Source organism: Carassius carassius, chromosome 16, assembly GCF_963082965.1.
Source record: "Carassius carassius chromosome 16, fCarCar2.1, whole genome shotgun sequence".
NCBI lineage: Eukaryota > Metazoa > Chordata > Actinopteri > Cypriniformes > Cyprinidae > Carassius > Carassius carassius.
Window position 1 is genome coordinate 2517521 of NC_081770.1, and position 24509 is coordinate 2542029.

The following is a 24509-nucleotide window of genomic DNA, read 5'->3' on the forward strand; positions in this document are numbered from 1 at the left end:
TCGAAAAGGTAAGTTTGTGTGGTCGTGAGGCTTTCGTCGACATCTTATGGGAGTTTGCTACTCAGGGCATGAGACAGGTAAGCCTTGACGACCGTAGGAAGGAAGAAGGGTTTATTTGTGTGTTTGGTACTTGCGGCATCGGACGGCTTGCTTATTGGGTTTTGCGACCTAGACCACGTGGAATGGTGGTGGTTGTCTCGCCAGGAGGCTCTCGCCAGCGTCCGATGGGAGCACTCGCATCGAACGGGTAAGCTTCGCTGGCCAAAGGATGGAAAAGGTCAGGTTGTCTAGCCGGGAGGCTCTGACCGACGTCCGATAGGAGCTTAGCTCCAGGAATCGAACGGGTAAACCTCTCTGGCTGAAGGACGGAAAAGGTTGTCTAGCCGGGAGGCTCTTACCTTTGTCTGACAGGAGCTTAGTTCCCGGAATCTAACGGTTAAGCCTCGCTGGCCAAAAGACGGAAAAGGTAAGGTTGTCTAGCCGGGAGGCTCTCACCTACGTCCAATGGGAGCCCCGACTCCATGCATTGGATGGGTAAACCTCTCCTTACATAAGACAGAATGGCAAAACTTAGTTGGGGCTTGCTTAGTTGGGGACACTTCATCTACAGCGATATCGTTGACTTGATTGCAAATAAATGCACAGACACTATTTAACTGAACAGAGATGACATAACTGAATCCAATGATGAACTATCATTTTTTCACAATGATGCCTTTAACTATCATTTTTGCATTATTGACACTGTTTTCCTAATGAATGTTGTTCAGTTGCTTTGACGCAATGTATTTTGTTTAAAGCGCTATATAAATAAAGGTGACAAAACAGGTAGCCGGGGGCTTTCGCCTACGTCCGAAGGGAGTGTGAGCTCCTGGCAACGAACGGGTAAGCCTTGTTGGCCGCAGAATGGAAAAGGTGAGGTTGTCTGGCCGGGAGGCTCTCGTCAGCATCCGATGGGAGATAGAGCTCCTGGCATCAAAGAGAGAAGCCTCGCCGGCCATAGGATAGAAAAGGTAAGGTTATCTGGCCGGCATCCGGTGTTTTTTTTTATTTTTTTATAATATTTATTTATTTATTTTTTAAATTTGCGACACAGGATGGGTAGTCTCTCTGGCCATCAGAGGGAAAATTGAGATTGTTTTATCTGCGAAGCACCCGTTGGTGTTCATGTACTTAAGTGTTCTATAACCCTCATGGCGCCACGGTCGAGTTTACTCGACAAGATGCGGCACTGAATAAAACGGACGATTTTGTCAAATAGGGTGTCAAATTTCATGCGACCTCCCCTGCACCAGATAGCAAACATGTAATACTTAATCTCTGACTCAAAAAATCATCATGCTTCTATACAAAATCTTCGAGCTAGAGCGCATTGAATCAGTGCGAACAAAAGCGGAGCTAGTGTGAGAGTGAACCATTTTATCAGACCAATATTGTCAATCTCAGTGAGTATTGACATTATATTATTATTATTATCATTATTATTATTATCTAGTGGTATCAATAAAGCTTCAATAAACCCGCAATGAAGTGTTGGGACTAATGCCACTGGGTATGTTAGACGAGGTCGAAGTATTCATAGGACAGTTAGGAGGCAAGGTGGGGAGTCGCAATGACACTGACAGTAGTCCGAGCTGTGCACACTCGGCGCACGCACGAGGCAGATCTGGCCGCGCTGCTCATTGCAGGAGCAGAGGCCATGTGACACAGGGCATAGCTTTTGAACTAAACAGGTCTTGTCTACTTGTGTTTGTGTGTCATATGAATAATATATATGTGCCCCATACATGGAATCAGAGTGCCTGCTGTATGTAGTAAATTGAAAATCTCTACAGCAAAAGACCCAACCGCTACATGCATTCAGTTTGTTTCTACCATTTATTAGTAATGATTTACACAGTTTGTTTACTATTTACTATTTACCTGAGCATTCAGTATTGTGCAATAAAGCACACAGAAGGTGAGGGACATTTTGGGGGGAAAGAAGTGCTGCATTTTATAATTTAAACATGTGACTTTTCATGAAAATCCTATAATTCAAGATGACCACCCCCATATGACATCATAACATGCAAATTAGATGGGAAAATGTAATCCCTACATAAACATTGGCTCATCCTAATATTTTTATAATTGACAGAAAGTCTCTATCTTTTATTAATTTTAAGATAGTCTTTTGAAATTAAGATGTCAAAATCGAACGTTTTAGGAAAAAACCTCTGGCGCCTAAAGGGTTAAGTGTCGCTGACTGAAATAATTATTTTTTCAGTGCCTGACAGGGAGTTCAATACTAAGGATGATTTGGTTGTCTACTTGAATAATTGTTTAGCAAATCCAATGAGCTGCTTCCAATAACGAGTCAGAAAAATCTTGGTGCAGTCATTGTATTCGAAATTAAGAGTGCAAAAATAAATTGGATTTCCTGTGCCAGTGTACCCCGAATAGGTGCCATGAATCAGTGATGTGGTCATTGTCAAATCGTCATATTGTCAGCACGTGAGATCGATGGTACATATCGACGATGTTATCATGCATGGGTGGAGTAAGAGAAAGATTCTTTATTCTTGCCTGAGCTTACTATTTGCCATTTGAAACCATGCAGGTGCACGAAAAAGAGCCTATGGATTTACCAATAATCGAAAAATATACTTTCGGACATACTGATAAACTGGCATTAAATATAAAATACTATATTCAAAACAGCTAGTTCATGTAGTCGGCACTACTGTCATCTCGCTTGTCCTGTGACTAATTGTATTTATTTATTTTTATTTATTTATTTATTTTTTTGCATCTGCGCACGGAAGTTATATTTGTGGATGGAGACTTCTTCGCTGCCTACAGGCTCACGTAATCCTTTGAGAGCACGGGCGAGCGTGAAATGCAGTGCTGAGATGGGATAACGGAGCGGTATGATAGCCGAATTATGGTAGGCTGCCTATTAATGATAATAAAAAACATTGACTGAAAATGAGCCTAATATCGTCTTGGCTATCATCGATACGTGATACTATCACCGCAACATAGGATGCATGGCATACCTTTTAAGCGAGGACGATGTCGAATTTCTTTTTATTTATTTATTTTTTTTGCGGGAGCAGACACTGCTGTGGCAGTGGGGAGATACGGGACAGGCTTCTATGGGAGCAGACACTGCTTCGGCAGTGGGGAGATTCGGGAAAGGCTCCTGTGGGAGTATACACTGCTGCGTCAGTGAGGAGACACAGGAAAGGCTCCTGCTGGAGCATACAATGCTGCGGCAGTGAGGAGATACGAGAAAGGCTCCTGCGGGAGCAGACACTGCTGCGGCAGTGAGGAGATACAGGAAAGGCTCCTGCGGGAGCAGACACTGCTGCGGCGGTGAGGAGATACGGAAAAGGTTCCTGTGGGAGCAGACACTGCAGCAGCAGTGGGGAGATGCGGAAAACAGAGAAATAAAGGGGAGCATGAGAAGAGGAGGAGAGATGGCTGCATGGGCCACCTGCGGAGCTTGCTTCGGCTGCTGTAGATGTTGGCTGCAGGAAGAGTAAAAAGGGTTAGTAACATTTGATGGGGCAAGCTAAAAATGAATGGGTAGCCTACTGTGTTGCCAGCTTAGCAATTGGTTGCCTGATTTGACAATTCCTCAAGCCTTGTCCACATTATAATGTTCCTGTTGAAAGAGCATCTTTCCTCTCGTTTGGCCTCCGGTCTTTTTAGACGGTCTCCAGAGCGGATACGTTTGGAACGATGTTTTCACGTTGTAGTATGTACTGTGGAAACAGAGGCTTTTGGAAATGATGAATCATGTTTAGTCTTGTAAGACGTTATACCGAAAGACATGATTATAGCAGTAACGTTAACCCCTTACCAGTCACCCCCCATTTTTGGCATGGAGACAGAAATTACATACCTGAAATAAAAATGTTTCTGCTCATGATTCTTTCTGACTAGATACATAATCAACTTTTGTCCACGAGCTGACATTTCGACGTTTACTGTTCAGGAATTGGAATCGGTTTCCTGACATAAATTACTAAATAACTGTCACTGAAACTGTTTTATCGAAACATTCGTCAAATATCGAAGCCAGAGTCTTTAGATTTTCAATTGATGCACGCTTTATCCAGATCAAGTAAGAGAGTGATGTTTAACGTGCTGTGAAAGTGAAACGATAATAAACTGGGTCCGTTGGCGATGCTTGCAAGCAAATGGGTTAATATCAGTTATGTGCTATTCGCTTCCAAGTGGTTTTTAAAGATATTTACTTGCCTGTTTTTCGTATTACGGTCCTAAAAAAGGCAACAGAAATTTTACTCCCGCTTGCTATCCTGCGTCAAAACATGAGGGCAGTTGCGTTTTAGATGAATTTTGAGTGATCTCGCCAGTGAATGGTATAATAGGTCCCTAAATAAATTGGTCCTGCCAGAATACTTGCATGGAAATTAAAATAAAGAATATAATTTATGCATTTAGCAGACGCTTTTATCCAAAGCAACTTACAGTGCATTCAGGCTATCGGGTTTATTTTTTTATTTTTTTTTATTTTTTTTTACCTATCATGGAACTTATGTCTTTATCATTTCAGTGAGGTTTAAACGTGCGCGGTAAGGCGAATGTAATGTCTTGGACGTTTCAGTGAGGATGAAGACTCTGGAAATAATGACTTGGCTTCGTGGTTAAAAGTGGCATCGTCATCCGACGGCACTACGTTTGTGTCTGTCTTCCAAATCTATGCGCACTCCACACTCCAGATCAGCAGATGGTGGTAATGCACCTTTATGCTGGTTTGCCAAAACCGCCATAAAACAAGAAGAAGAATTTAGACGGAACTGCGTCATGACGTTGTTTAACAAACTTTAGCCGCAAACCTGCTTTTAGCGTATTCGCCTGAAAATGTATTTGTTTACGTCACGCGGTCTGCGCCACTAGAGGAAGTGGCCTCAAACTGCGCCTCGGCTGGAAAGCTACGGTGAAAGGCTGAGCCGCGGCGGGAAGTGAGAGAGGCTTGCTGCGGTGAGAACTGGGCTGCGGCCCAGGCTGGTTGAATGCCTGCTGCTGCAATCCAGCGCTCGCGGAGAGCTCGTGGTCTGGGGCGGCAAGATCGTTGTGTCGAGCGAGGCGAGCTCAGAGCTTGCACGGTCTATTGGCCACGACGTGTGGCTTGGCGAGGAGAGCAGCTGTCGCGATGACGCTTAATGGTGCTCAACGGCCGTGTTTGGCTTGGTAGGAATGATCGCGGGTCCGGAAAAAGCAGAAGATCTGATTAATCCCCGGTATAGCTCTTTTCGTTGGTAAGAAAATTGGGTCAGTGATAAGGTGACAGACGAAGCGAACCAGCATGCTAATAAACCGTCAATAGATAGAGGTAAGTCAGTGATATTTATACTATGGGATAGATTACTTGATTATGGTCCACCTGTGTCGATTAGGATAAGTATCTGACTCGCTCCTCCCGAATCTTGTTAATAAAAACATCATTTAATTTAGTTAAATGAATGATACTTGCATTTCTTTGGCCTGGAATGAGTGTCTGGATGCAAAGTCTTGATTGTTTGGAGGTTCGGTGGTGTAGAGGTCGCGATCACATTCTTCCGGTTTTGAAGAGTGATGAATTCCAAAGATGTCCTGACTCGATGGTGATTGGGAGTTTCTTCCCAGCGGAAAGTAAAAAGAGCTAAGAGGGACATCAACTGAAATCTTTGCTGAAGGGAAATTAAGGCATGAGTCCTGGCACAGACTTAGGAATCCAAGAGAGTTCTAGCTCATCCTCCTCATCCCCTTAGGATCTAGAAGAAATGCAGACTGAAGGCAGGTCACTGATGTAAGGCTTTAAGGTCTGAGAAGATTCACGCCTCTCAGGATGGGCTTTTCCAATGAGAAAGGCTGAAATTCCAAGTGGGAGGTTGGAACTAATGAAGAGTTTTACAATCCTTTGTGTGAAAGCATGGCAAATTTCAAAATGGAACTTGAGTGGGGGTTCAAGAGAAGAATCTTCAAGATTCTTAGAATACTAATATATTGCTTATTTATTTATTTTTTTTATTTGTGTATTTTAATTGCTTATGTACCAACATATAATATACACTCTCGTTTAGATTATCATGAGACAAATTGTACTTTATTGATACCAAACGTGCTAAGATTACATATAGGTAAAATTACATGAATGAGTATTTCTATCACAAGCATGCATAAAACAGGTTACAAGACAAAAAGACAATATACTGTACAATAACAGTAACAACATACACAATGACCTGAAGTATATGTGTGTTCATTCAAAGAAAAAATTTTCTATGAATTAATTAGAGAAGAGTACATTTTTTATAGCAGTATGATTCAGAGAGAACTCTCCACATACTTTTAGGCCATAAAAGTTATCTGGTCTGAGTGAGGTATTGTGGTTGCCATGGTAACCAGGGGTCTGGAGTCATTAGGAGACATCCTGGCACATAGTAGGGGTCTGTAATCATTTGTTGATCTTCTTAATAAATGATTTGTTAAATCAAATAAAAAATGGTGTGTCTGATTGATCCAGACACTACACTGACTACTGTCTTTTCCTTGCATAGTTACAGTGCAGTATAAGAGACAGAGGGCCCTATTTTAACAATCTAAATGCAAAGTGTAAATTGCATGGTGACGGTGCACTCAGGGCATGTCCAAATTCACTTGCGCTATTTTAACGACGGAAAAACAGTCCCATTTTTGGAATGGGTTGTCCCTATTATCTTAATGAGTAATGGGTGTGACGTTCAATAAACCAATCAGAGTGTCATCTCCCATTTCCTTTAAGAGCGAGATGCGCTCGCACCATGGCGGATCACTATTTACATGCCGGAATTTGTTGGCAGAAAAACTGAACGCTTCTCAAGTGAAGAAACCGATCTGCTCGTGCGCGAAGTTAAAGTGCATGAGCAGATCATCTACGGGCCAAGCAGACATCCACCAAAGCTCCGCGCGATGAGTCAGTTAATATATACAGTATGTGTGTGTATTGGCACGATTGTTCAATTAATTAACCAATTTCATTCATCATTATAACTAGCAATAGGTTGAATTGCAAATAGGTAGCCTAATTCTAATACACGCAATGACTATCCATCATTACATTTTTATATTTATGTAGCATAAACAATAATATTTTTTTACACTGTAATCCTTTTGTTTTTAATAGTTGGCATGTTTGTGTGATGCGCATCCCTGTGTGTAATAAGCAAAGTCAACGCACACTGAACCTGCCCAGAGGTGCATTTTCTACCAATGTCCTCTTTAAATAACAAAAAAAATATTGCGCCATTGACTTTAGACCAGCTTTGAGTTGGTCTATGGCGCAGCCTATTTTCAGCTCCTTAAAATAGCAATGTGCCAGCAATGCGCCTGAACACACCTCTTTTAGACCAGCATGCCCATGGGCGCACAAATGGGCGCAAATGCTTTTGCTAATTAAACGATGTGGTGCCGGACCGAAACACTTGCGCTGCGCCTTGTGTCGCATAGCGCCGGGTGTATGATAGGGCCCAGAGAATGACAGAGAAAATATACAGCACTACTGTGTGTCTTGAACTACTGTTTCTTTTAACTGATCTGTTTTGTTTTGGTTTGGTTGAAAAACTTCTACAAAAAATGTAAATATTTTTTAATAAAAAAAGAAAGTGGCGTGACATACAGCCAAGTATGGTGACCCATACTCAGAATTCGTGCTCTGCATTTAACCCATCCAAAGTGCACATGTCACGGGTGACAAAAACGCTCAGCGAGCGGAACCCTCTTGACGAGTCACAAGTTTCCAGAGGGAACGATTTGTGTGCGACACATCCCACTCCGGTTCTGAGTTTTGGCATGCACTGCAGGTGCGAGAGAGAGAGGAGTGGTGTTCACATAGGCTTCCTGCTTTACAAGCCAAAGATAAAAGGGCTATTCAGAGAAGTTTCGGGGAGTTGTTTTTTTTCCGGAGCAGAGTTGGGCACAAGCTTGCTCGGGGAAGTTATTGGGGTGGGCAGGTTTCCTGATGAAGTCCCCGGGGGAAAAGGTTCCCTATTGAAGTTGTCTGCATTAGGAGTGTACTGGGCTGTGGTGAAGCCTCGATGGGGTGCAATCCACCCATTGAAGTCTGCTGGAACAGAGTTCGTCGGTGGGAATTTGCTGGACTGATTTATCGATTGGATCTGAGCTGGGAAGGGAGAGAGAAAGATAAGTGAATCGATTTCATTCTACAAACATGCGAAAAGCTTGAAGAGGATACAGTGAATGTAAATCTGACTGTTGGGGAAGCTATGTGTTTCAGAGTGTGCTGAAGAGGAATTGAGGATTGGATATCCCCCACGGGAGTGTAACGAATGGATTGAGGCCTCTGATCAGCCCTACCGTGTGAGTGAATTACAGTGCGTTTGCCTTATAGTTACACATTGATTCATTGCTGTGGATTTGTGGTGAACACGAGTGTGATGTGCTTTTGCTGAGAAGCGGTCCCAACCCTTGCTTATACGTTTGTGAAAAGTTATGATACCTACTCACCGTCGGAATCCCAGAGTGATACAGCTGAGCTGGTGAGCCCTAGGAAGGAACATATTGCTGTGGGAAAATTCTTGCCTTCTTACTTACCGCCTGAGTCTGGAAGTATGCAGCATTGCTGAGGAAGCAAGCTTTTAAATCACTCTTTCTCTAATGTGCCCCGACGAAAGTACTCTGTACTGTGAAGAATCCTTACCTGCCTATTCACCGTCGGAGTCCTGAAGAATGCAGTATTGCTGGTGAAGTAAGCTTTTAAACCACTGTCTCACTACTGTGTATTGACGCAAGTATCCTTGACTGAGAAGCATCCTTACCTGTATACTCACTGCCCGAGCCCGAAGTGAGCCGCCCCATTGGTGAAGTCGCCGTCAGGGTGAAAATGCGACGTACGATCAGTACCTATCCGTAGCTGAAGAAGACCTAGAGGACACTGCAGTCTATCACGCTTGTTCTCATTGATGTATTGTGTTCAATAAAGATTGTTATTCCTTTGAAATTACCTCTTGTCTGCGTTGTCCATCTGTTGCGGACCTGTGGTGTCGGCTCCCCACGGTGGTGTCTAAGGCAGGGGTGGCTGGTCATCCAAGTCCACCCCGGTGACACACACACACACACACACCGTGAAAACACACCCGGAGCAGTGGGCATTTCAGCTGATAAAATGTTGTATTGTAATCTAATATATTTTACAGTATAATATTTTGGTTGTTGTTTAATGAAGTATACATTTGGTAGCGAATTTGAGCTTAATCTATTTCTGTTCCTAATTATTGTTTCAGTGACGAATACTGGAAGAACAAAGCTGAACATTGTGCTGTGTGGAAATAATCCAACACTCAAGAGCTCTGTGTCTAAAATGTTTAGAGGGATAACAAGAAAATCTCCGAGAGAGATGAGCAATGCGTGTGTGAAGAAAGAGGGAATGATTCATGGTCGTCAGATCAGTGTAATAGAGCTTCCAGCTCTCTCTTGTCTCCCAGAGGAGGACGTGATGCAGAAGACTCTCTGCTGTGTGTCTATCTGTGATCCTGGAGTTCATGTGTTCATCCTCGTTACTCCTGTCACTCCACTTACTGATGAAGACAGAGCAGAAATGGAGAAGATTAAAAGAATATTTAACTCACAAGAGCACTTCATGGTGCTTTTCTTTACTGAACTCACTGTTGATGAAAGTGTGACAGATTTTGTAGAATCCACAGAATCTCAGAGGATTGTGAATCTCTATGGGAGCTGTTACATTGTGATGGGGTTAGAGGACCAGAGAAGCTCACAACAGATCTCAAAACTCTTTGATCGTATAGAGAACTTGAAGACTGAACCCTATTCTCTGCAGATGTATACAAGAGCTTTAGATAAGAGAGTCAGACATGAACTAGAGAAGAAACTGAGAGTCAGAGACAATGAAGTCAAAGAGAAGAAGCTCATGACACTGGGTGAGTGCATTCATTTAATTTTTTTTAAGAATCTTTGTGAGAATAAAGTAATTCACTTACAGGTCATTTACAGTACAGAACATCTATACTTGGTCAAACACACATGAATAATACCCTTTTATACATAATATACCTATTTCAAGAAGAATATATATATATATATATATACAAAAAAGGCAAAGGGCCTGAAACAAGTTTGGGCACTCTGCAGTATTCTCTAACACCCTCTATGGCAAGTATCAGTTTGTAAATGGTTTTTGTAGGCAGACTGCAGTAGTTTTGACATGATGTGTAGTATTATTTAATAACTAGTTCATTTCTCTGACACAGTTCCAGAGGGTGTGAGGCTGAATCTGGTTGTGTGTGGGAGTAACAGAGAATTAATATCCTTCATTTCAAACCTGATCCTGAAGCAGAGCGAGAGCGAGAGCAGATCAGAGCTGAGCTCAGAGTGTGTGAAGAGAGACGTGGAGCTTGATGGACGTATGGTCAGTCTGGTGGAGCTTCCAGCTCTGTTCAACACTCAGCTCTCAGAGGAGGAAGTGATGCGTCAGACTCACCGCTGTGTGTTTCTCTGTCATCCTGGAGTTCATGTGTTCATCCTCATCATTCCTGATGCTCCACTTAATAATGAAGACAGAGCAGAACTAGAGGAGATCCAGAAGATCTTTAGCTCTAGAGTCAACAAACACATCATGATCCTCATAAAGCAGGATTCAGATCATCAGACTGCAGAACTAAATGAAGAAACACAGTCTGTCATTGAGAGATTTGGAGGACAACATTATTTAATCAGTCCCAACACACAAGTGTCTGTGTTGATGGAGAAACTGGAGCAGATGATTAAGGAAAACAGTGGTGTTTATTTCTCCACAGAGACACTGATGGAGGCACAGATGGAGAAACTAAAGGAATTTGAGGAAATGAAGAGGAAAGTCCATTTATTGCAGACACAAGGTAATGATTAAGAAATCTGCATGAATTAAACTGTTTTCATAATTGTTAACATAATTGTTGATTTGTGAGACAAAACTCATTATAACAACAAACTCTCATTATAAAATGATATATACATATCAGAAGAAACAATATGATTAGCACATAATGCTTTAGTATAAATTGTATGCAATATATTCTGATGAGTTGGATAATTGACAGTCTTAACTTGGAATTCAATACATTGTTTTTAATTTGATCTATCTTTAGATTCAAGAGAAAGAGAAGTTGAACTGAGGATTGTGCTGCTGGGAAAAACTGGAGTTGGAAAAAGTTCAACTGGAAACACAATCTTAGGAAGAAAAGCATTTATTTCAGACATTTCTCTAACATCTGTTACTGAAGAGTGTCAGAAAGAGACGTATGAAATCAACAGCAGACACATTACTGTGATTGACACTCCAGGACTGTTTGATACTGAACTCAGTAATGAAGAAACCCAGAGAGAAATGAGTAACTGTATCTCCATGATCCTGCCTGGACCACATGTGTTTCTCTTAGTGATTCCAGTGAGACGATTCACTGAAGAAGATGCAAAATCAGTGAAAATCATCCAAGAGACATTTGGTGAAAACTCTTTAAAGTACACCATAGTGCTCTTCACCAGAGGAGATGATCTGCAGAACAAAACTATTGAACAGTTTCTGGCAGAACCCAGATCTCCTTTAAATCAGTTGATTGAGTCGTGTGGAAACAGATTCCATGTGTTCAATAATAAAGAGACTAGAGACCGAACACAGGTGACTGATCTACTGCAGAAGATAGACAACATGGTGAAGACAAATGGAGGGAGTTACTACTCATGTAAGATGTTCAGAGAGATGGAAAGAAAAAAACAAAGAAGAGAGGAAAAGGAGGAGAAATGGAGAAAGAAAGAGCAGGCAATGTGGGATGAATGTAATCAGAAACTTAAACAAGAGAGAGAGAGAATGGAAAGAGAAAAAGAAAATCTTCAATCCAAATATGAAGAAGAGATGAAGAAAAGGAAGATGATGATGGATAAGGAAAGACAGAATAATGATAAAGAGAGAAAGAGAAGAGAACATGAATTTAGAGAGCGGGAAGAACAAAATAAAGCAGAGATACAAAGAGAACGAGAAGAATGTGAGAGACTGAAACAAGAAGCAAGACAATTAAGAGAAGAAGAGGATGAGAAAAGGAAAAAGAAAGAACAGGAAATGTTAGATAACTTTAATCAGAGACTTAAACAACAGGAAGAGAGAAGACAGAGAGAGAAAGTAGATCTTCAGGCCAAACACGAAGAAGAGAAAGAGAAAATAGAAAAAGAGAAAGAAGTTATTTGGTCTAAACATGAAGAAGAGAAAGAGAGAATGGAAAGAGAGAAAGAAGATCTTCAGCTCAAATATGGAGAGGAGATGAAGAGAATGAAGATGATGATGGAAGAAGAAAGACAGAATCATGACAAAAAGAGAAAGAGAAGAGAAGAGGAACTTAGGGAGAGAGAAGAACAGAATAAAGCAGAGATGAAGAGAGTGCAAGAGGAATGGGAGAAACAGAAACAAGACGCAAGACAAAGAGAAGAAGAAGAGGAGAAATGGAGAAAGAGAGAACAGGAAATGTGGGAGGAATATAATCAGAGACTTAAACAAGAGATAGAGGGAATGAACATGAAGATGCAGGAAGAAAGAAAGAATCATGATAAAGAGAGAACAAGAAGAGAAGAAGTGAATGAGAGGAGGAAGAAAGAACAGGAAACATGGGATAAATGTTATGAGAAACTAAAACAAGAGATAGAAAGAATTAAGATAATGATGGAGGAAGAAAGACAGAATCATGATGAAGAAAGAAAGAGAGGAGAAGAGGAGGATGAGAGGAAGAAGAAAGAACATGATACATGGGATGAATATTATGAGAAACTAAAACATGATCTAGAGATAATGAACATTAAGATGGAGGAAGAAAGAAAGAATCATGATAAAGAGAGAAAGAGAAGAGGAATTTAAGAGAAGTGTTAATTAAACTGATATGTTTAATATCAATTTTAAGCTGATTGTCGTTCATTTTAATATACTGGGTTACAGGTTCACTATGTAATAGGAGTTGCACAAATTAGTCAATTAGTCGACTTCAATGCTGTGCATTGATGCTTTAAGCTTGATGTTCACTAGTCACCGGTCCTGTAGAGGGTGAGACAGGATAAGAAATCTTTGAAGTCCATTTATATGCTCCGTACAGTTAAAATGACAAAAAAATACATACTGCTCCACACTTGTGTGATTATATCATCTGGATGCTCAAAATTGTACGGAAGAATGCATTATTTAAACAGCTTATTGTAGAGGTAAATTAATCGCTGTTCAAATCTAATGCGCTGCTGCACTGTAACATGCACACATACAGACAGTAGCTCATACATCACTTCAATTCAAGTTCAATTCAAGTTTATTTGCACTTTTCACTATATCAATCGATGCAAAGCAGTTTTATAGAAGATTTTATGTTTCTACATTATAGGTATGTACTGTAGGACTGTTCATACCATATGAGTCACCAGCCGTATCGGCCCTATTTTTGCTCCAACAGCATAGTTCCTTTGTCTTCTCAATGTTCAATTTGACTATCATAACCACTGAACAAGACTTTCAATATACTCAAAATAAGTTAAACTATTCAAGTCCAGTTGGCAAGAAATTAAAACCAATTCATAAGTGTATTTGATCAGGGTGAGATCATCCCTGTTACACTGAAGTTCATTTATATAAACATCCCAGTGGTAACCCTGAATTCAGGACTGTACAATCTGATGAGATTCCATAGACACGGACACGTTGGGATATATTACTTAAAAAATGTAAATCCATAAAATCAACCAACTGCTTACACCTAAATCTTGCAGTCTTTCTTTTAACATTTATGGTTGTACAGTATTAAAGGCTGATGTAAAATCCATAAAAATATTTCTGACATGACCATTTGTTTTGTGTAGGTGGTGTTGGGCCTTATGTAACAAGGTCAGAGAGGCATACACTGTGCCTCGATCGGGCATGTAAGCAAATTGTAATGTATCTACAAAGCCTTTAATTTGTGACATCAATTCTTTACATAATATACACTCCATGTACTTGCACAGAATAGACGTTAGTGCAATTGGGCGTGTGTGGTAAACTGTACGGTTAAATTTCTTTCCCCAAACCGTTCCACCCCTAGTGAACACTATTAAAGGAAAACCACCGCTTTTCCATATTCCACTATGTTCTTCCCTCAACTTAGATGAGTTGATACATACCTTTCCCATCTTAGTGCATGCACTCAATCACTATTGTGCGCAGTGCCACTATGCTAGCGTTTAGCTTAGCACCATTCATTCCGTAGGATCCAGATCGGGATGAATTTAAAAGCCACCAAACACTTCCATGATTTCAATATTTAAAGACGGTTACATGAGTAGTTACATGAGTAAGTATGGTGACACAAAATAAAACGTGATGATTTTTTTAAGCGGATAAAAAATTACGACTATAATGTATGGCGAAGAACACTTCGCAGCACTTCGACCTCGATGCAGTAATATCATCACTCCTGAAAACATTATAGTTATTATTTTTTATCCGCTTAGAAAATGGCCACGTTTTATTTTGTGTCACCATACTTAACTACTCATGTAACCATCTTGGGATAGAAACATGGGAGAAACATAGGAGATCTCTTTATTGCATTTCTGTAATCTCATGCAAGACTCCATTATAAAAATGTTTTACTGCTCAGAGGTTGCTGTTACTTTTATTGTAATGAGGCCTTTCACTTTTAATGGTCAAGACAGTAGGCATAAAGACAGGAAACCTATATTGTATATACTAAAACTATCATTTAAATAAGATTAAACATTTCAGAATATCAAGGTTTACTAGTTTAAATGTATCTTCAATGTCCACCATTGTATACACAACATTTTCCATACACAATAGAAATGACTTAGAAGTGCAAGATATTAAGTATAAGAGCAATTACTTTTTAAAAAAATGTAACACTAGTGTACCAGGGTTTTTATTTTATTTGTATTTTTTTTTGCATTGTTTATCATGAAAATGTTGTCTTGTACAGCCCATTTGTGCATGTATGTAAATATAGTTCATAGTTTCCTCTGTTAAATCATTGTGCAATAAAACACTGTGTACATAAAACAACTTCAAATATGACATTACATGTATTGTCTTTGATTGAAATGGTGTAAATGACATTGAAGCTAACCAGAGGGAAGAAAAATAAAATAAAAAGAGATCTCTTTACCATTTCAAATATATCTCCTAGAAAGAAATTAGATTACCTTAAAATTGAATGGAAACTATTGCTCTAATCTCCTGCTTCTCAAACTTGTCTCCTGAGACAATGGTCTTCTTTATAGCTTTTGAAGAATTTCAACAACTTTACACACTGTGCTCAGATAATTTTTCTTAGCTAGAGACTCTGGATCTCTCACATTTGTCTACTTTAAAGCTTTAGATTTTTGTAAAACTGCATTTTTCCATCTCAAATATATATCTAAATTACGGCCTATGCTCTCAATGTCAAATGCAGAAATGTTAATCCATGCATTTATGACCTCAAGGTTAGATTATTGTAATGCTTTATTGGGTGGTTGCACTGCACGCTTAGTAAACAAACTACAGCTAGTCCAAAATGCAGCAGCAAGAGTTCTTACTAGAACCAGGAAGTATGACCATATTAGCCCGGTCCTGTCAACACTGCACTGGCTCCCTATCAAACATCGTATAGATTTTAAAATATTGCTTATTACTTATAAAGCCCTGAATGGTTTAGCACCTCAGTATTTGAATGAGCTCCTTTTACATTATAATCCTCTACGTCCGCTACGTTCTCAAAACTCAGGCAATTTGAGAATACCTAGAATATGGGGATGTTGATGGCGCAGTGGATAAGACACATGCCTTTGGTGTGAGAGACCCGGGTTTGAATCCACTGTGAGAGACCGATGTGTCCCTGAGCAAGACACTTAACCCCTAGTTGCTTCAGAGGCGTGCAACCTCTGACATATATAGCAATTGTAAGTCGCTTTGGATAAAAGCGTCAGCTAAATGAATAATAATAATAATAATAAAATATCAAAATCAACTGCGGGCGGCAAATCCTTTGCCTATTTGGTGCCTAAACTCTGGAATAACCTACTCACTTAAAAAAGTTGGGTTAAAAACGACCCAACAGCTAACCCAATGGTGGGTTGATATAGCACCGACCTATTGTTGGGTTATTTTAACCCAATAAATTAGGTAACTAGTTTTACCCAATAAATTGGGTTACAAAGAACTAATCTGTTGGGTTATTTGGCCAAAATGATGCTTTAACCAACCTAGTAATAATATTATTATTACTATTATTGCCATGTAAATAAATAACTCACAACTTAAGTAATATTAACAATGCTTTATTTACATTCAATTAGACATTACATTCAAAAGTTATTGTTGCAATTGTTTTAATGTATCTCCTAATGAAATTGTTTCAATAAAAGTCTCATAAGGCGACAGTGTGTTGAGGGAACACCTCAGGCACAGAATATTAATGCTCAAATGAATTTATTTACAATTTTGTTTTAAGTTCTAAGAAGCATGGAATACAAAAACACAAATAAACAAAAAAAACAAACCAAAGCAAAAGCCTGTCCAGCTTATCCAATTATAAACTGCCTAAGTAGGCGACAGTGAGTTGATGGAACTCCCCCTGGCACAAAATATATTGTGTGTTGTAGAAACTGCCAAACAGCTGCAGCAGGCTTTGGATACTCAATGTCTAAAACATAAAATAATTTAAAGCATGTATCCACAGCTTGTAAAAGGCTGTCTTGCTCAAGTGCCATTCCTCCCACAACGACGAAGGCTTGTGAGCAGTTGAATTTATCCCCAAGCTGTAGGACATGAGGGAATTGCCTCCGTTGCTCCTCCTCCTACAAATACTGAATGATGTTTGTTCCCACCTTTAAACATAATTTTTTAATTGTAAATATGCACACATGGATCAAATATTACCCAAAATGTGTTGTCATAAATGATGTACCTACAGGCTGTAAATCAACAAATGCTTGTTTTGCCTCCTGGTAAGAGGGCCAAACCATCTTGCAGCCCATTTTGTATGGCAATGGAGGAAGAATAGCTGGCAGGGTTTTTAAAGCAACATCTCCAAGAGTGTCTTTACATAAAACAGAAAGAACAATGGATTAATCTTTAAACAAGTGCATTATATTATAGACAAAATATTATAAATTGATATGAAAGTACAATGTTGTGCATTTTCTCACCAGAAGAAATGTTAGTCTGAACAGGAAGAAGATCCAAGGCTCTCTTCTCGGTCTTGCAATATGAAAGGATTCGTTGAGATGCATGTCCCCAAATTTCAAAAAGTTTATCTTTGGCATGTGGGTATAAAATACCAAAGTCCTGAGCAATCTAAAAATTAATAAAGAAAAAGATAAGTTAAAATCACACCAACATCTCATATGGTGCAGTAACAATGAAAGTATGGACATTTGTTTTTCAATATCAAAAAATTAAGCTAAGTGAATCAAATCAAGTGGGATTCATTTTTTTTTAGGGCAGGACACAGTGATTTTTTTTACAATGTCCAAGCAAATAAATGAATTGTTTAGGTTAGTATTAATTGTTTATTAAAACTAATGCGAATTTCATTTTCTTATTATAGATTTAACATTTCTTTACCATTCCGGGGGTGTCCAGAAGTCTTGGAAACTCTTGCGTGATCTCTATTAAAGATTTAGACCCGTTCTCTCTTATCCACTGTGCCCTGTAGATAGCTGTTCCTCTCATAAATTCCTCAACTTGACTCACTGGTTGTTTATTCTTTTTCAGCCACTCTGTCATTTTGTTATTGTGTACCTCACTGACTTGTGAATCTGCATGAATCAAACAGCATCAGAGTGATTAAAGGAGAACTCCGGTCAATTTTAACATTGAGCTCAATTTTTTTTGTCAATTTGGAGTGCTGTCAATACAGAGAACAACGACAAAAATCGGTGTTGCTTACACCGTGTTATCCTCTTTTTAAAATTTTCACCCTGTTGACTTCAGTGGGGCAATATTTAAACCTGCTTTTAGCCTCTTAACATCCTTGATGTGTCATTACAAGTGCACAGGTCATGTGAGTGATTCCTTCAGAGTGAACACGGTGAATCTGACTGCAGATGTGAAAGATATGGATAAAAATGATGTTATTTAAGCCAGCGCAAATACCTGTATTTACATCCTGTTTTCGGTTGAAGTCAATAGTAGTCGATTGTCGAGTTCACGCGCATAGGTTTAGTTACCTAGGATCACGCGCGTGAACTTGCCAATCAACTACTTTGGCTTTGGCTAAGAGGCTAAAAGCAGGTTTAAAACTTGCCCTATTGAAGTCAGCAGGGTGCAAATTTTAAAAAGATGATAACACGGTGTAGGCAACACTGAATTTTGTCGTTGTTCTCTGTACTGACAGCACTCCAAATTTACAAAAAGAGTTCTCCTTTAATATCTCAACAACCTAAAGCAATGTTTGAAGAATGTTAACAGGCCGATGTAACAGTTACTACTAAAATTTCCAAATTAGGAGAATTATTTAGATAGTTTCACATTAAACTGCTTTGATCATAGCACAATTTGGATTTAAGGAATAAAAAAGGAATAAGTAAGAAAGTAGAAAGAAGAACGTCAATAAGGTTTCAGCACCTTTGGTTACATTTTTCTTTTACCTGGCAATAAAGTAATCCTCTCAGTCACAGTAGCTCGGCGCTCATCTGTGGTTTTTGACCTCTGTCTAGATGTTGCACTGTGCCTGTTAAGGCGTTTCCTGATATTACGGAGTCGTTCCTCCAAAAACCCTGAGGCCGGATGGCGGTATCGCCCTGGTGTATACCATACCTCCTAAAACATCAACACAAATGTGAAATGGATAGTTTTTCCCAAAAATATCTTAAAAATGTCTTGAGTTTTTAAAATAGTATAATTCTGTGTAAAGGTGAGTGTAGTTCTGATAAACTTGGGATCAGCATACTCACATATCCACTGCCCTCTGAATCTCTAAGGCATGGAAATTGTGTGACCAGGGTCAGAGCTAACTTTTTTTTTTTCGGTCTGGTGATGGACTTAAAGGGATAGTCCACCAAATAATGAAATGGTTTCAGGTCCCATTGATTAACCTCATATTCTCATATACACTTTACCCTATTGGTGTTTGGGTTCCATTAAAGTCCACATATTTATAAAGCAATTGTATAAAAAAATAATATACTTTTAATATGATATATCATTTTTATTATTCACTTATCAATACATTTATGCTGTGTTTTAGGTGATATGTTATATTTTTTGTTAACCCATTTACAGCAAAGTTACTCAACTATTAACAGATTGCATATTATGAAATGTTACATTTTTATGAAAAAAATACTGTAATGGTGATCTTAATTAAATGTAGGTTGTGTCTGAAAATTGATCTAGGTGTTAGAGGCCGAATTTTGTTGTCTGCTGGTTAGAAAAAACCTGGGGAAATTACAGTGTGTGTGTGTGTGTGTCAAATAATTCCCAACAGAATTATTATTTGAGGTGTTGTAAAATTTTATGTTTTTGCAATAACACCACAAATTTTGCACAAATATATTTATTTTAATGAACCAAATGTAGAAAAAAATATATATAATATATAATAATAAAAAAATATATAAAAAATGTGTATATAAAACCAACACCAATAAGCAGAAATGAAAGTTGTACATGCATGTGTGTGCACCTGCATTTGTGTTTGTGTGGGTGTTAAGTCTCACCCCTTTATATGCATTTGTGGCTGTTCTATACAAATGCACTCTTGCAGTCACACCTGTGTGTTTGTGTGTATGAGCAAGCATGTTTGTTCCAAAATGCATTTGTGACTCAAGGCTTTCCTTTCTGTGTGAAAATGTTCTGATTTATTCTGGATTTATTGATTTGAAAAAAAAAAAAAAATAATATAAAAAAAAAACCTCTTGGGAATTGTGTTCCAAATAAGAAAGAAGTTAGTATAGGGACATGGTGAGAAAATTATGACAAATTCAAAAAAAAAATTGTGGACTATTCCTTTAAAGAGAGGTGTCATTTGAATAATTAATTATCCTTTGTTACTAGTAAGTTCTGATTTTCATGAAGTCAAATTAAAAAGGTTTCATTATATTAGTGATGACATTTTTTAATTGTCATTTTTTTAAAGGTAAGCAACTGAGACAGGGTTTCCTTTTTCAGACTTGCTACATTATCTCTCACCTGCAAATCTGTCGATTAATGTTCCAAGGTTCCACTTCTGAAGTGTCAAATGTCTCTTACATATGAATCCATAGCATCCTGTGTAAAAAATGTTTAGTTAATATAAAGTGAATAACAAAAATAAAGCCTATTCTCACTAACCTACTATAAATTAACTGTAAAATTGTAGAGCTGTAATTTTAAAGTGTTAGCTTCTGCAATGGCCATGTATTGTGGTAAATTACCTCCATTTAAAATGTCATTTTACTGCTATGTGTCATTTAAAAAGTAATACATGTTATTATAAAGGTATATGGTTATAAAGGTAAATGTTATTATAAAGGAATAAAGTCTCAACCAACCGTCATTTTATTTAATGGGCATGTGGCGATCTGAAAATTGTTATGTAACTTAACTGGCTATTGTAATACCTTACTATCTTATTGAGTCATAGTTATCTTTTATAACTTTTAATCTTTATAGAGATTTCTAGATAAAATATCTAGATAAAATGTTTAATTAGGGTGACCATATTTCGGGGAGCAGCCAGGGGGAATGCATTAAAACACTACTTGACTAATGTATTTGCAACCATGCAAATATGCAACTATGTTATTAAAGTTTAATATATTAATTACATTCTTTCCATTCAACTTTTGGCCCGCAACAATAGAACAATAACAAACAAATAATAAAATGGTTTAGCTTTCACATGGGAATTTTCTCTGTAAATCGTTTGTGAATTTACATTTGGGCTCTTTTGTAACGCTGTTCTGGAGCCATGTGCCACTGTTGACAAGCCGTGGTGCAGTTTGAACAATGTTTCTGTTACGGTTACATGACCCAAAATCTGCAAAAACGCATACAATGAATGGCGTCCCGGCCGGACGCATTTTTTTAGGTCCAAAAAGGACATGTCCCGGAAAAAAGAGGACTTATGGTCACCCTAGTTTAACAATTTGTAGTATTTTAAATTCACAATGTAGTTGGGATAGCCCAAGTAAACATTTGAGCAGCATTTGAGCTACAATGTGGGCCTTTATAACACAGCATAACGTTACCTTCTTCCTGTAGCTGGCTGCTAAAGTGACTGTGTGACACTGGCAGGCTTCCGCTGGGTCTTGAAGCCGAGCGCGTTGGTTAAACACTTATCTGAAAATATGAATAACTTCCCAAAAAGTGTTGGAAAGAACATGGAAAGTTAGGAAGAGTATCACAACCGAGTATCAATAAATTGGCTGGCTATTATTGACATATTGGTGTCGTTAGTCGCAGATAGCGGACAAAAAGCAGTCAACAGGGGAGATATAAACATGGAAATAATTGGCTGAGCATTTAGAAAAAAGCGGCAATAATACTATGTAAGAGCTTAAAGTCACTTTATAACGAAAAAAATAACATGTATACAATATGAATACTGTGTATAGTGTAATATTAACTCACCCGTGTATCTTCTTTATCTTCGTATCAGCTGCAGCGGCGGTCAACCGTTGAAATTTAAATTTTAACCCAACTGGCTGCGTTGTTATAGAAACAACCCAATAAATGTTCCGAATAACCCAACAGAACGACCCAATATTTTTAACCCAGTTATTGGGTACACAAAATAACCCAACGTTTTTTAGAGTGTACCTAACATTGTTCGGGAGGCAGACACACTCTTGCAGTTTAAATCTAGATTAAAGACCCATCTCTTTAACCTGACTTACACATAACATACTAATATGCTTTTAATATCCAAATCTGTTAAAGGATTTTTAGGCTAAATTAATTAGGTAAACCAGAACCGGGAACACTTCCCATAACAACCTATGTACTTGCTACATCATTAGAAGAATGGCATCTACGCTAATATTTGTCTGTTTCTCTCTTATTCGGAGGTCACCGTAGCTACCAGATCCAGTCTGTGTCCAGATCAGAGGGTCACTGCAGTCACCCGGATCCAGTACGTATCCAGACAAGATGGTGGATCAGCACCTAGAAAGGACCTCTACATCCCTGAAAGACAGCGGAGACCAGGACAACTAGAGCCCCAGATACAGATCCCCTGTAAAGACCTTGTCTCAGAGGACCACCAGGACAAGACCACAGGAAACAGATGATTCTTCTGCACAATCTGACTTTGCTGCAGCCTGGAATTGAACTACTGGTTTCGTCTGGTCAGAGGAGAACTGGTCCCCCAACTGAGCCTGGTTTCTCCCAAGGTTTTTTTCTCCATTCTGTCACCGATGGAGTTTCGGTTCCTTGCTGCTGTCGCCAGGGGCGTAGTACCAAATTTTGGGCCCTGGGTACAAACCATCTTGCTGGGCCCCCAATACCATAGTGATACCAATGGGTAAGGTATTGCATTTTTATCATAAAAACACTTAAAATGTAAACAAAATAGGCCACACTCTGATTAATATATTTTTGTTTTATTGTCAAAGGTACTACTTACTGAGATGACCAAAGGTCTAGCAGGTCCAAACCTGGACTAAATCAAATATACTGTAAAGCAGTTCTGAAAATGACCATACCAAATGAGAAAAACTTTGGTCTGAAACACAAACTAAATAATGTCAGTTTTTACTAAATGCCCATTGACGGGTCTTTGCATGCGCAAATTTGCTGATCAGGTCTTTAAAGTCCAGTTTTTTGCTAGCATTTGAACAATAGTTTTCCTGTGCTTATCAGTAAGAGTTGTTGGCCATAATCCTGGGTCCTCTGACAATCCCTCTCCAGTATCCCTAAGTCTCTCATTCTCTTCTCTTTCCTCTTCAGCTCTGTCCTCCTGCTCCTGACTACCTTCATCACATTCTTCACTTTCCCTCTGATCACTTATATGAATATCAACCTCATCTTCTATTTCTGCCTCTGCTACAAGAGGAAATAAGCAAAATGGGTACATTGTTATTGTACACATTTAAACTTTAAACTGTAAATTTTAAACTGTAATTAGTAATTACACTTTAAAGTTTAAATGTGTACAATAACAATGTACTAATTTTGCTTATTTCCTCTTAACACTTAATTACTAATTACTAAGTGTTAAAAAGCTCACCTTGTCTCACTGTCACACTCACATCCACCTCACTGTCACTGCTTTCACCTAGCCATGATGAGGGGTCTGCTGCTGCAGGGTCTGACTCTGAAACTGAAATATATGGCTTCAAATGGTTGCTTAAATATCCTTTATTGTCACAATACCTTTTTTTTAAAGTGTAGGCTAAGTACAAGATAATTGATGATTATTTGTCTGTTTAAAATAAATGCAGACTAGACTATAGAATCACAGGGTAAACTAACCGCCAAACTAGACATTCAGTCTTTGAATTATGTTTTAAAATAAGTCATTTTTCAATCATTAAGATGAGCATTATTATACTGAGAACAATCCTGTACTTAATGTAAGAGCGTGTGTCAGCTAATTTGCATAACAATGCGGTAAAATAGGCGCTAACGATCTGTGTTTTCTCGGGTGTTAGATTTTGACAATGGAGGGAAATATACAGTGTTTTCATGTAAACTTCTGACTCTGAGAGTGGGGAGAACTGCAGCAGAAGAGGAGACAAGCGTTTAGGCAGCTGCCTGGAGTGGCAGTGTGTTGAGCTCCGTCTGCTTCTCACTCCCTGTTATTTACGTAAGGGATAATGTATAACGTTAGATTACATTATCCTCCGCTTCGTGTCGGGGTCCTGTTCAGCCTGTCGGGGTTGTTATTCGCTATAACGACCGCCTCTCTATACATTATCCCGCTTATTACATGGCTACCCACAAAATAAATAAATAATTTGCCACGAATTATTGATTTAAAAAGGAGTTTATTGATTTAAAAACGATTGTATTGCTTCCGCCAAAGAAAATAGTCCGTTCCGCGTCCATAGCAACGCGCTGTTTTTCATGGCAACGGTCTGTTATACTTCGCAGCGGTCTGTTATCAAGAAATAACAGACTGCATTCTACATTGGAATTCAGCCAAGCCATGTAATAATCAGAAACATTGTTTGCTCGCTATGAAGGGTGTGATACTATAAAGTATTGGTATATTATTCATAAATGCAAACATAAATGTATGCTATTCTACCGGGAGTAGATATTTATGTTAAAACAATGTCAATGCTTGATGATGCATTTGGAGCTCACCTCTCTTTTCAAAAAAATTTGTGAGCACCTTTTTGCCCTCATTTGCCCTTCTCTCTTTATTCTGCTTCTCTTTTCGTTTTTGAGCCCCTGATTTTCCTTTCTTAAGGAGAGACATGACTCTTCACGGCTCACTCCAGCTCCTGTCTCATCAACTGATTCAATCACCGCGGGTCCGCAGCAGAAGCACCTGACCTGCGGGTCGTACCATTTGCATTGATTCGAGAGG

General features: G+C 38.8%; 1 protein-coding gene across 1 annotated transcript; it reads left to right on the forward strand.

Moving 5' to 3' along the window:
• Window positions 1–9279: 9279 nt before the first annotated feature.
• LOC132159295 (GTPase IMAP family member 8-like) lies at window positions 9280–13055 on the forward strand. Its single transcript, XM_059568820.1, has 3 exons — window positions 9280–9929; window positions 10260–10886; window positions 11136–13055. Exons 1-3 carry the CDS (start codon window positions 9353–9355, stop codon window positions 12887–12889), a joined length of 2958 nt encoding a protein of 985 aa, XP_059424803.1. The 5' UTR covers window positions 9280–9352; the 3' UTR covers window positions 12890–13055.
• The last annotated feature ends 11454 nt before the right edge of the window (window positions 13056–24509 follow it).